This window comes from Poecilia mexicana, unplaced genomic scaffold (genome assembly GCF_051168715.1).
Source record: "Poecilia mexicana isolate PSO_F unplaced genomic scaffold, ASM5116871v1 scaffold_9, whole genome shotgun sequence".
Taxonomy (NCBI): domain Eukaryota; kingdom Metazoa; phylum Chordata; class Actinopteri; order Cyprinodontiformes; family Poeciliidae; genus Poecilia; species Poecilia mexicana.
The window spans coordinates 31,925,001-31,938,702 of record NW_028263378.1 but is presented as its reverse complement, the minus strand read 5'-3'; the positions used below and the strand labels follow the sequence as shown (position 1 = coordinate 31,938,702).

The window sequence follows — 13,702 nt, the reverse complement described above, 5'->3', positions numbered from 1 at the left end:
GAAGTATAAAAACTGGGTCGGAGCATCTCAACAAAGAACCTCAAAAAGAAACTTTGCTCCCCCACCAGAACCAATAACTTGACCATGCATTTAACGCACACTTAATTTAACTGAAAAAATATTAATTTTTTTAAGTGTAATCATTTGTCATTTACTGATTTGCAGGATTTGGCAATGGGCACAGATGCAGAGGGTGAGAAGATCAAGGATCCCATGAGGCTCATTGTTCCTATCCTCCTGGATGCCAACGTCAACGTGTCCGACAAGATACGCATCATCCTGCTCTACATCTTCATGAAGAATGGTCAGATAGCATCAGTGCTTCCAGTTCCTTTTTTATGACCTTGCATATAAAGTGTTGTCTTCTCTGTAATTTAATCTGGGTCAATGTTTCTGTGTTTTGTATTAAGATTGTGTCATTATATTAGATATATATGCATATATATATTTTTTGCATTTTGTTTTGGTGGTTTGAAGTTAATCGCACTTATCCTGCTGTTTGCATAAATTGAATATGTGACCATGCATGCTTGCATGCATGTGTGCTGCATGTGTATCTGAACCTCTGTGTCAGGTGTGACTGAGGAGAACCTGTGTAAGCTCCTGCAGCATGCTAACATCCCACCTGAGGACAGTGACATTATTTCCAACATGGCCCACCTGGGCGTTCCCATTGTCTCTGAGGTGAGCAGTTCTGATCAGGGAGACGGCTACGATCCTTCAGTTTAATTATGTTAAACATAAAGTTTGTTCAGTTCACTCAACTGGTTAAATTCAGTTTTTATTCCAAAGGTTTTAATCTAAGGGAACTCAGTGAACTGCATAGTAGGGATGAGTGACATAGACTTAAAGTTTTATCACAAAATGTTATGGTACTAATTTAATAACAATATAAATGACAATACACGCTATTTATTACTTCTTTTTTGATAATTGTATGACAGTGACTGCACAACATACCAATCACAATCCCACAAACACAAATTCTGCTCTTGAAAAAGACACCCTTTTGTAATTAACTTTTAGAAGACATAGTGGGGAATATGGATACATTGATCTGCTTGCTTTGACTAAATTTAGGCCAGTAAAGTTTTAAATTTACTTCAGAGTTTTATGAGGCTTTTTTTTTATTACTTGAGTGGTTAGCCCATCATCAGAGCATGGCTCTGATGGCAGAGGAGAGGACAGAGGGGGTGTGGGGGAGGAGGTTCTTGTCAGACAAAATTACTAAAATGTAGGACACTGCTTGTTCCAGCACTTCTCTCAGAAGAGATGGAGCAAGTGGCTGGGGAGAGGGAAGTCTGGGATGGACTGTTAAATAGGTTTTAAAATCCAGAAATGCTACTTTGGGACATATATTATACAGTGTAAAAACAAAACAAAACATTTCAAAATGGACACTTTTTTTTCCAAAGAGGAAAAATGTCAGGTGCTCTAGCACCACCTAGTGTCTGTCTGTGCATGTCTCTATTCCTGACATTTGGAATTTCATGTAGCAAAGTCAGAGAAGCAACCTTGTTGTGTAACTAACCTAAAGTCATTTTTAATTCTACATTCACCGATCTAATGTCCCAGTCTACTCACATGTATATTAAATGATTTATGTTTGAAGTGGGACAATGCTGATCTAAAAGCATAACCTCTGCAGTCAGACAGAGCTGAGACACATTCCTCTCCATATCCACATTGCAAATGAATCAGCCAGCCAGCCAGCCAGCCATTTTCTTCCGCTTCATCCGGGGTTGGGTCGCAGGTACAGCAGCTTCAGAAGGGAGGGCCAGACTTCCCTCGACCAGCCACCTCCCTCCAGCTCCTCTGGGGGAACCCCAAGGCGTTCCCAGGTCAGCTAAAAGACATAGTCCCCCCAGCGTGTCCTGGGTCTTCCCCGGGGCCTCCTCCCGGTGGGACGTGTCCGGAACACCTCACCAGGGAGGCGTCCAGGAGGTATCCCGATGCCCGAGCCTCCTCAACTGGCCCTTCTCGACATGAAGGAGCAGCGGCTCTACTCTGAGTTCCTCCCGGATGACTGAGCTTCTCACCCTATCTCTAAGGGAGAGCTCAGCCACCCTGTGGAGGAAACCCATTTTGGCTGCTTGGATCCGTGATCTCGTTCTTTTGGTCATGACCCAAAGCTCATGACCATAGATGAGGGTAGGAACGTAGATCGACTGGTAAATCGAGAGTTTCGCTTTTGACTCAGCTTTCTCGTCACCACGATGGACCGGTACAGCGCCTGTTTCATAGCAGACGCTGCACCAATCCACCTGTTGATCTCCCGCTCCCTTCTTCCCTCATTCATGAACAAGATCCCAAGATACTTAAACTCCTCCACTTGGGCCAGGACACCCCCCCAACCCGGAGAAGGCACTCTACCCTTTTCCGGCTCAAGACCATGGCCTCCGATTTGGAGGCACTGATCATCATCCCGGCTGCTTCACACTCGGCTGCGAACCGCTCCACTGAGAGCTGCAGATCACGACTTGATGAAGCCAATAGGACCACATCATCCGCAGAAAGCAGAGATGTGATCCTAAGGCCACCAAAACGGATCCCTTCAACACCTCGGCTGCACCTAGAAATTCCCCCTGAGGGACACAGTCGAACGGCTTCTCCAAGTCCACAAAACACATGTAGATCGGTTGGGCGAACTCCCATGCACCCTCCAGGACCCTGCTGAGGATGTAGAGATGGTCCAGTGTTCCACGACCAGGACGAAAACCACACTGCTCTTCCTGAATCGGAGGTTCGACTATCTGACGGACCCTCCTCTCCAGGATCCGCGAATAGGCCTTACCAGGGAGGCTTATGAGTGTGACCCCCTGTACTTGGAGCACACCCTCCGGTCCCCCTTTTTGAACAGGGAGACCACCACCCCAGTCTACCAATCCAAGGGAACTGCCCCAGATGTCCATGTGATATTGCAGAGTCGGGTCAGCCAAACACAACCCTGCAACATCCAGAGCCTTAAGGAACTCCGGGCAGATCTCATCCACCCCCGGGGCCCTGTCACCGAGGAGCTTTTTAACCACCTCGGCGACCTCATCCCCAGAGATTGGAGAGCCCAATCCAGAGTCCCCAGGCTCAGCTTCCTCAACAGAAGGCATGTTGGTGGGATTGAGGAGGTCTTCTAAGTATTCAGCCCACCGGCCCACAACGTCCCGAGTCGAGGTCAGCAGCACACCATCCCCGCTATAAACAGTGTCGGTGCTGTACTACTTCCCCCTCCTGAGACGCAGGATGGTGGACCAGAATTGCCTCGAAGCCGTGCGGAAGTCTTTCTCCATGGCCTCTCTAAACTCCTCCCACGCCCGAGTTTTTGCCTCAGCGACCACCCGAGCCGCATGCCAAAAAGGCCCGATAGGACTCCTTCTTCAGCCTGACAGCATCCCTCACTGAAGGTGTCCACCAACTGGTTCGAGGGTTGCCGCCGCGACAGGCACCGACAACAACTTTGCGGCCACAGCTCCAATAAGCCGCCTCGGCAATGGAGGCACGGAACATGGTCCACTCAGACTCAATGTCCCCCACCTCTCCTGGAATGTGTTCAAAGTTCTGCCGGAGATGGAAGTTAAAGCTCCGTCTCGCAGGGGAGAGACGGACGTTCCCAGCAGCAGTCTCAAAGAGACTGGTTCCTGAACCAGAGTCATCCGTCGAGGTGAGACCGACTATTTCTAGCCAGAACCTCTCAGCCTCACACACTAGCTCTGGCTCCTTCCCCATCAGAGAGGTGACGTTCCACGTCCCAAGAGCCAGCAGCTTCTGCAGCTGAGGATTAGACCACCAGGGTCTCCTCCCTCGGCCGCCGCCCATCACACAATGCACCCGACCCCTTTGGCCCCTCCCACAGGTCGTGAGCCCATGAGAAGGGGGACCCATGTCTCCTCTTCGGGCTGAGCCCGGCCGGGCTCCATGGGTAAAAGCCCAGCCACCAGGCGCTCGCCATCATCCCCCACTTCCAGGCCTGGCTCCAGAGTGGGGCCCCAGTGACCCACGTCCGGGCAAGGGAAAACCAAGTCCAAAGTTATTCCTCATCATAGGGGTCTTCAGGCTGCACTTGGGTGACCCTACCAGGGGCATAAAGCCCCAGACAGCATAGCTCCTAGAATCATTGGGACACTCAAACCCCTCCGCCACGATAAGGTGGCAGCCCAAGGAGAGCTTGAATCACACATGTGCAAAAATAAAAACATGTTTAATTGGTGCTTACAATTCCAACTCCTGACTTACTATGGGAGCGTTTCTGAATGTGATGGTTTTATAACTGAATATGGGGTTGTGCTGTAGACATTGACCAAGCTGTGCCGTTTACCAACAGGAAACGTTAACTGCATTAGCCATCCTTCATCCCAAAGGGGGCAGCACTAAGATGGTTTTAGTCCAAATGTTGCAGAATAAGTTTACTTGAAAATGTAGCAAAATATAGCACACCTAGCACCCAATTTATGGTGGATATCTGCAAAAGATTTTGTCCTTAATTACTCTTTTGAACATATTTTTTCTGTCCATTTGAAAAGGTCTACTGGTGTGTTTGTTGCAGGGAACCACAAAAAAGCCCAAGAAACCTGACCGTAAGGAACGGGTCAGTGAGCAGACATACCAGCTCTCCAGATGGACACCACTCATCAAAGATCTTATTGAGGTACTGCTTTTACGGTGCAACAACGGTAATGATGATGATGATGATAATAATAATAATAATAATAAGTAAATCTGCAAGCAGACCTGTACAGCCCTCGTAGCCAGCACTAGCATTTGGCATCCATCCATTTTCTATACACCCTTGTCCCTTAGTAGGGTCGGGAGGGGTGCTGGTGCCTATCTTCAGCTAACATTCCAGGTGAGAGGCGGGGTGCACCCTGGACAGAATGCCAGTCTGTCACAGAGACAGACAGTACAGGACAACAAACAACCATGCCATTTAGAGAAACCAATTAACCTGACAGTCATGTTTTTGGACTGTGGGAGGAAGCCGGAGTACCCGGAGAGAACCCACAAACTCCATACAGAAAGACCCCAGGCCGGGAATCGAACCCAGGACCTTCTTGCTGCAAAGCAAGAAGGTCCTGGACACGCTGGAGGACACGCTGGAGGGACTATGTCTCTCTGGCCCATCACATTTGGCAAATCTTTCAAATAGCCTTCAGTCCAGTTTAATGCGAGGCCAGCAGCATGTCTTAAAAGTTTTGCTGAAACTGGGCCTTCAAGAAAGGAGTTACTGTCACTTCCTGTTTTGTGTGGAAGGATTGGCGAGGACTTCCTGTAGGGTAAGCTACAGGTTTGAAATTTGCCATTCAGCCACGCCCACATGGTTCAACCACCAGCCAGTGTGGAGAAGATTCATCATCGTGTTAGTCAGTTGACACAGGTGTAAAGCTATATGAATAATAGAGTAATCAAGAGGATCCAGCAGAAAACAGTCTGACAGAAAGAGTCCGTGTTAGCTATGACAGACATATATGAGGCATTTCGGTGAACACACAAACGATTTATTAACTTACCTTCTAAGTTCTTTATGAAGCTTAACACATCCAGCTTAAATCTATTCTTGTTGTTGGAGCTTTTGAGGATGTCTGAATAATTCAATGAACATCAGCGACTGAGGAGCCATTGCTAGGATACTAGTTCCCTGTGTACTAAAAGTGTTGAATGTGGCGAAAAAATGCAGAAGTGCTAAAATGGAAGTCCATGGCATACAGGCAATTGAATCATGACATGAGACTTCGCCACGCCCACATCCTCCACTGATGTCTTCTGTCACTGGACACACTTTCATGTTGATTAGGTCACAGGAATCAGATAGGAACAGATCAATGTAAACAATGTAAGCAGCATGTCACAATTTAACCATTGAGTATTGTAAGGGAGCTTTGGGTCATGACCGAAAGAACAAGATCACGGATACAAGCGGCCGAACTGCGTTTCCTTCGCAGGGTGGCTGGGCTCTCCCTTAGAGATAGGGTGAGAAGCTCGGTCATCCGGGAGGGACTCAGAGTAGAGCCGCTGCTCCTCCACGTCGAGAGGAGCCAGTTGAGGTGGCTCGGGCATCTGTTAAGGATGCCTCCTGGACGCCTCCTTGGTGAGGTGTTCCAGACATGTCCCACTGGGAGGAGGCCCCGGGGAAGACCCAGGACACGCTGGAGGGACTATGTCTCTCGGCTGGCCTGGGAACGCCTTGGGGTTCCCCCGGAGGAGCTGGAAGAAGTGGCTGGAGAGAGGGAAGTCTGAGCCTCCCTTCTGAAGCTGCTGCCCCCGCGACCCGACCCCGGATAAGCAGAAGAAAATGCATGGATGGATGGATGGATGTAAGGGTTCGGATGGGGATCAATCACTGAAAGTTTGTTGTCTTAGTGAGTTTGAGACCTGGCCACGTACCTTCGCCATGCATAAAAATTCACTGTTTTGATAACTTTTAGTAGGCCATGAAGAATAAACACTTTGAATACAATACTTTGCAGTGCTGTCGCTGCTTGGGCCTAATAATTCAGAATCTTGTATAGAAAAATGGCAGAGCAGAATGTGTTTTGATCATGTTTCTGCAGGATGCAATCGAGGACAAACTTGACCCAAAACAGTACCCATACATCTCTCAGCGACAAGTCTCTGCCAAGGCCAGTGCTCCGTCAAGGTGCATATGTGCATATGTTTTTTTAATGCAACTATAACTATTACATGATGCAAATAAATGTACATATTTGACCCTGTATTAATGGTTGATATTATTTCTGTAGAAAGAATGTAGATGTTCCTGAACTATAAATTATTTTCTGTTCAGTATTGTGTTACAAAGGCTGTTTTTTTCATCATCCAGTGCTCGCTATGGTAACTGGCACAAGAATAGAGGCCCCACAGAGATGAAGACCGGTCCCAGAATCATAGTCTTCATAATTGGAGGCATGGCATACAGTGAAATGCGCTGTGTGTATGAGGTCACACAGGCCAATGGCAAATGGGAGGCTCTGATTGGTAAGTTTACCACAACAGTCTTTAAGGGAAGACTACTGATGTTTTGGGTCTGGATTTGATTTGGAATAAAAATATAACTCTCTCAGATGTAGAAATGCAGAAGATTTACTGTGTGTTAAAAAGCTTGTAGTTTATGACAGAAAGATTCCATTACTTATAAAAGAGACCTGTTTCAGTTTCATGTGTCACTCTTCAACAGTTTGTTGAGTAGTAGGATCCGTATCAATAGTATTAGAAGCAATATATATTTAGGTTACTTTTACTGTGTCAGTTGTCGGCCATACCAGCAATATTAATATTGGATATTGACATTGGCCCAAATGTTCATAATGGTGAATCCCTACTATTTAATTATTTATGTTTTAAAATGTCATCAGATCTTCTGAGACACTGACCCACATCCACAGCTTAGTAAATCCCAAGTTAATTAATATGTTTGCACCATTATTAGTCATGAACAGTTTTATCTCTGCCTATGCCTAACAAGCTTTGCTGCAGGATTCCATTTTAACTGAGCGTTCAGGATTTTCTCCTCCTGTAGGTTCCACCCACATTCTCACACCCCCTAGATACCTTAAGGATCTGCAACACCCAGACTTCCTGGATCCCAACGCCCTACCAGAGGGCGTAGAGGAATCACCGGCACAATAAAAACACATTCTCAAGTAAATATTTAAATGTTATGTTCCCTTGTGTTAGCTGCTGGCTGTCTGACAACCCTCAGCACTGTTTCCTTCACTTCAGTGTGTGCTGCTATTGATGTTGGCTATGTTTTCCCAAGGTCTTTCCAACATTGACCCCGTCACATTGATGGCTCAGTAATTACTGGTTTATTCAGCTGCAGTGATCACTTTTATAAAGAACTTATAAAAGTAATCACATACATATAAAGACAGCCTCTTATAACAAGAATCTGTGGAATATCAGAGTTGAATATTCATACATGTGGAACCAATCACCCTAAAGATAAGGCATCACCGCAAACACAGAAATGTCATGCTTTTCAAAATTTATGAACATCAGAATGAAGTAAAGTTAATGATGAACATTTAATTTTTTTTTTTTATATTTTATATTTCTGAAAGACCTTTCTGAAAAAATATGAACATGCTTGTGAGTTGTACCATCTGGTAACTTTTTGAGCTACCCAATATGTTTCAGCCAGGTTACCGAACTCATTTGACACCAAGCATGGTCAAATCTACAGTTTTCCCATATAATTTACAGTAAGTCAAAAACCAAATGTTCATTCTGTAAAAATGGAACATATTTAAGAAAATACCAGATCAGTTTATACTCGTATCAGGTCACCTCAGCAACATGGCCAACTGATTAGCTTGAAACAATTTTTTGATGAAAAGCAAATAATTGTTCTGTGACCAGCTATGCTGTTGTTTGTGCTATGAAAAAGGTACAACCTTTCAGATTAAATTTTATTACAAGAATTATAGCTTCACACTCCAAAGATTTCCTAAGAACTACAGTTCCACATCTGTTGTTTTGCAGGGATTGTGCTCTTAGACATGTTGCCAACGCTGTGTTACTGATTTCTACAGCACAGACACTGTAAGATGAACAGAAAATCCCTTTGTAAGCTTATTTCACCTTCCTGTGTTGTTCAGTGTTTTCCTGGTTTCATTCCCCTGTGTGCTTGTTCTGTGTCTCCAGTGGCATCTGGAACAGTTTCTTTGCTTTATATATTTTTTGTTGGTTCTGATCATTGCCTATCCATTTAACTCAACCTACTTTCTTTTTGAGGTTATTTCTTGCTATAATGGAAATGTTATTTATTTTTTCTGTTTATGGATAGTCTGATAAATAGCATAATTTGTCCTGAAGTTATTACCAGGATAAACAGCATCAAATGTTCTGTTGTACATTTGATGTCATGCTGAATGAGTTTTGGTATGGAATTATAAACTCTGTCATGCTCTCTGACCTGCTGTAACAGTATAATACATTTAAGTCATGTAATACATCATATAAAGTAAATAGACTATGCTCTTGCCTCCAAATATTTATCATTCATAGTCATCAAACTATGAATTGCCCTCCACTCCCGAAGGGTTGGAGGTATCCGTCAGTAGGGGATCCATTTCTCTGATTTGGTTTTGCTCCCTTGCTGATGAGTTTTCCCCAGATTGCTACTTTTAAAGCAGAACCAGCATGTGTTGTTTTCTGAACAACTGGAACAAAATTAGCTCTTCCTTTGGATGCATCTGGGTACTTCCAATCCCCATTGGCATCACTTAACACCGGTACCTGCAACACTCTGACATTAACTGGTTTCCAGTCCTTGAGCCAAATTTAATTCTTACCACAACACAATTGGTACATCCTATAGCATGAGGTCATAACTCAGCTGTTGAACCATCACAACCTCACTCTTGATCAAACTCAACAGATTGTTATGTCCTCATTCTGTTTCTAATCATGCATTCTGCTGCCATTAACTTAACGTATTAATGTCAGTGTCTTTATTTAGAATTTCATTGAGCCTGATTTTATTCCTGTAAGATTTATGTCACACTTAAAAGATGAACATGGTTGGGTGATGTAGTGGTGCAGGTTTAAAGCACAACCCATATATGGAGGCTTTAGTCCTCGACTCAGACGTCACATATTCGAGTTCCGGCCTGATGACCTTTGCTGCATGTCTTCCCTCTCTCTCATTACCCACTTTCCTGTTAATTCACTATCAAATAAAGGCCACTAGAGCCAATAGAAGCTTTTAAAAAAGATGAATATGGCAGATTATTCATGGTGTCATGGTCCTGATAGGTTTATAGTCAGGGAATGACAAGAGGTATTTAGAGTTTTATTGTTGGTTATAATTAACATAAAGAGGTATAGTTAAACTATAAACCAGCAAGCATGTTAAGGGATGAGTGGGAATGAGTCAGCTCTGCAGAATAATCAGAACCTTAAAGAGCATCTCAGACTTTGGTGCTGGATTCTGAAAGATGTTTTTGAAACACTTTGAAAATTCTTGAAATCCAGTTCTTTCTAGGTCAGACACATTATGACATCAGACGCTCATTCTTAAAATGTCACCTTCTTAAAATCATGGTCTAAATCATAAAACAAAAAAATGACTTTTGGCAATAAATGACTTTCGCTGTTATTTTGGGAAGGTGACAATATGCATGTTTGAAACTGATCAGCATGGAGCTGCTAAGAGGAAAAGGTTAAAGCCTGTTTGATTTTGCTCAGGTCTCTTAATCACACAGACATTCTGATATCACACTGTTTTCCTGTCCAGTTTCAGTCAATATCTTAGTGTTACAAAATGCATTTGAAGACCATTGGATTTCTGTTTATCAGAGTCTCCAGATAAAGATGCTGAAAAGTAACCCTGTATTTTCCTGTGTTTTCTCAGGATCAACAGAAATCCTCACCCCGTCTTGCCTTCTTAAAACCCTGAAAGATTTGGAGAAGGGAGAGCAGCCCAGTTAACATGTTCCTTCATCAGCCCCCATAAGTCAAACCTTTGTGCAGCCAGTGTTAACCCCCACCCTAAACGTAGCACTTCATGTTGTATACTTTTGAGCCACTGTAACGTGACGCTGTTGTTTAAATGATAGGTTTGGTGGATTTGCTGTGCTGAATTTTGCTGCAGTTTGTTTGTGGCATATAGGGAATTTATGATGATTGAATAAACTTGTGATTTAGTTTAGATAATAAGATGGCATGTCATGAATAACATATTTATTCAGAGATTAATTTGTACAGAACAGTTGTGTGTTTCTTAGGAGCAAGCAATGATATAAATATGCAGAATCATGATATTTCATGTGCGATGACGTGTTGAACCACATGGGACAACAGAAAGCCACTCTCATAATGGTTTAATTCAACTGCCACCATTTAGTTTGTATTTTCTTCATAATCAGTTGTGTTTGTAGTGTTTAGTTACCTTTTAGCTCCAAGAGTTTGCTCCTAATGCTGCTGATTTCTGACAAACACTAAACAATGTTGCTGTTATTGTTTTAACATCTGCAGTTGTGAAGGAGCTAATAAATTTGTTTCAATTAAAATCTAGTTTGGTTTTTGTGAACGTCCAATCATTAACTCCTCTGATTTGATGCTTGGTGTTTGACCTCTGACCTGCACTGTTAACTATGGGACATTAAGTAAACAGGTGTGTGCCTTTAAAAATCAAGTACAGATTTATAAAAAAAATAAATAGTTGAGACTATTCCTTATTCCGTGCATGAATGTTTTATAAAATGAAGTCTAAACACATTGAGTAAATGAATAAGTTCAAAGCCAAAAACTTATATTAATATTGTTTTACTTCTAAGAATGAACAACTGTAACTTTGGTTTCAAATAATTAGGATCATGGATGATTCCTGTTTTCTTTTCAGAAGAACGCCTAATTACTTGCATTATGATAACTAATAAGCTATGGTTATCATAATATTATAAATGAATGCTAAATCAGAAGCTAATTAGGTTATAGATGTGATTTTGATAATGAACTTGAAATGATGTAAAAGGTGCAACTTAAATCAAAGATCACTGGCAGTAGATAGTAGGTAAATATTAGGAAAAAGGGGAACTAAAAGGAGAGCAGAGATGACCAACAACTCAGTTTGCTGATTTGGAAATAGATTGTTGAGCAACTCAAACTGTTGAAAGAAAAAGATTGTGCAGGTAGAGGGTGTAGGGTGACCTTGGAACAACCCCAGGACATGAACACAGACATCATGTCATAATCTATCTCTTTGTTCTGTATTTAGTTCAGTCCTTCATGGTTTGGGTCCCAACAGTTAAGTTTGATTAGTTTAACATCAGCTCACATAACATTTTGCATGTAGGTCATAAAGCTTTTTATTCTAATCTGCACAGAGCATTTTTGGCTGCTGTTTCCTGCAAATTTTAAAAAGAACACCTTATGACTTTCTTAACTATGTCTTCTTGTGTTTCTTTCATAAATATAAAATACTGTAACACATTAACATTCTGTTATTGAGATGGTCTTGTGGCTGTCACTACATTGTATTAGGATTTAAAAGTATTATCCTTAGAAATCCTTCTGGGTTCAGAAGATGAACTTGGTTTGGATCACTACTGTACTGACATGAAGGTGTAGTTGCCTATGAAACCAGAGGAGAGAGCCCTTGTCAAAGTGATGAGAACCACTGAAACCATCTGACAAATGAGGCTCTTTCATTCCAAGAGCTTTGAGGCATGTGAACTATGGCTTAATAAAAGCACTATTTATAGACTTGTTTCCTTCTACAGCTGCATGGATGATTTAATCAGCATGATAAAAATGCGAAGGAGCTTTTGAATGTCCCAGTACTGAAGTCACAGGATAGAAGATGTCACTGATTATTCTACCTTTCTGTGTGATCTCAGATCAGAATGATGCTTAAATATCATCTTAAAAACTGAATCTCAACAGAGATCCTCTTCTGCAGTCTGTGTGGTGCAGCTTATTCGCTATGAGTGTGCTCAAGGCCAGAAGAAGAGAGGGAGTAGAAGATGTTATGAGTCATTCAATGCTATGGAAACCAGTAGTTTCCAGACTCATCCACTACTGCTGGGCAGCTCATTGCACAACTAAGCGCTGGCTTATATAAGCAGACCATTGTGTCAAGTTCACACCAAAGGATTTCCATAATGCTTTTTTTATTGGTACATTTTATTCCCATGTCTTTAACTGGGTCTTTAATTTGTCTCTGTGCTTACTAAAGAGCTATGTTCAGAGAAAACAGTTTGAATACTGTTTAGTTTTTCCAGAGGGCTGTTTCATAAAAGTATGATTACAAAATCCAGGATAAGGGATAAAGCCAGGCTTGACTAACGCCATCAGTTCATCCCAGCTTTATCAGAAGGAGCGACTATGTCATGCTAGGCTTAAGTAATTCAAGTGAATTAACAAATTTCTTCAGTAGACCATGAGATCGATCACAGATTCACAGGTGCCACGCTAAATATATTGCGTACACCATATTCCCCACACCAAATGAACATCTTTTAATGGCAGATTATGAGGAATTAAAGCAGAAAATACTCAATAAGAAAAAAAAAAACACATGCTAAAGCAGATCAATTTAACAGTCTTAACTAAAAAAACATCATAATCATACCGGTCATTTGAAACTTTAGCTTAGTAAATGAACAATGGAAGTCAATATTATAACATGTGAATCTGAATCAGCAGATTAATTCATGTTACTCTTTTTTTTGTTCCACATCTAATTTCTAAACAAAATAAATTGTTGTTGATTTCAGGAAAAATCAGCCAAGTCACACAATCCTCCTCATCAATGATGCCGCAGTGGAGCAGATAGAGAACTTTACATTTCTGGGGATACAGATCACTGACACTTTGACCTGGTCCCTCCAAACCTCTGGTCTGGTGAAAAAAGCTCAGCAATGTCTGCACTTTTTACGTTGAATGAGAAAAGCAAACGTCCACCCTCCCATCCTCACCATAGAGGAATAATAGAGAGCAAACTGACCAGCAGCATCTCTGTCTAGTTTGGAGCATGCAACAACCTCAGACTGGCAGCGTGTAGAGAGAGTGGTGAGGATGCTGAGAGCGTCACTGGGACTGAGCTTCCTTCCATCCTTGACACCGCTCCCAGTCGCTGCCTGGCCAGTTATCCACTGGTTTTAGAGTGGATAACTTGAATCCAGGGCTCGGCCAATCACAAAGACCCTTCTACCCTCAACATGGTTTGTTCTCCCTATCGATACATTTATTATTACTTATTTATATTACT

At 42.5% G+C, this 13,702-nt stretch overlaps 1 protein-coding gene across 2 annotated transcripts in view; it reads left to right on the top strand.

Moving 5' to 3' along the window:
- stxbp1b (syntaxin binding protein 1b) overlaps positions 1-11,000 on the top strand; it is a 33,414-nt gene extending 22,414 nt beyond the window's left edge. For both annotated transcript variants that reach the window (XM_088009155.1, XM_088009156.1), the window contains exons 14-20: positions 166-304; positions 575-684; positions 4,538-4,639; positions 6,540-6,625; positions 6,809-6,963; positions 7,505-7,628; positions 10,343-11,000. In XM_088009155.1, the coding sequence (XP_087865281.1) occupies positions 166-304; positions 575-684; positions 4,538-4,639; positions 6,540-6,625; positions 6,809-6,963; positions 7,505-7,614 (702 nt within the window). In that variant the 3' untranslated portion in view covers positions 7,615-7,628; positions 10,343-11,000. The remainder of the gene's footprint in view (positions 1-165; positions 305-574; positions 685-4,537; positions 4,640-6,539; positions 6,626-6,808; positions 6,964-7,504; positions 7,629-10,342) is intronic.
- The last annotated feature ends 2,702 nt before the right edge of the window (positions 11,001-13,702 follow it).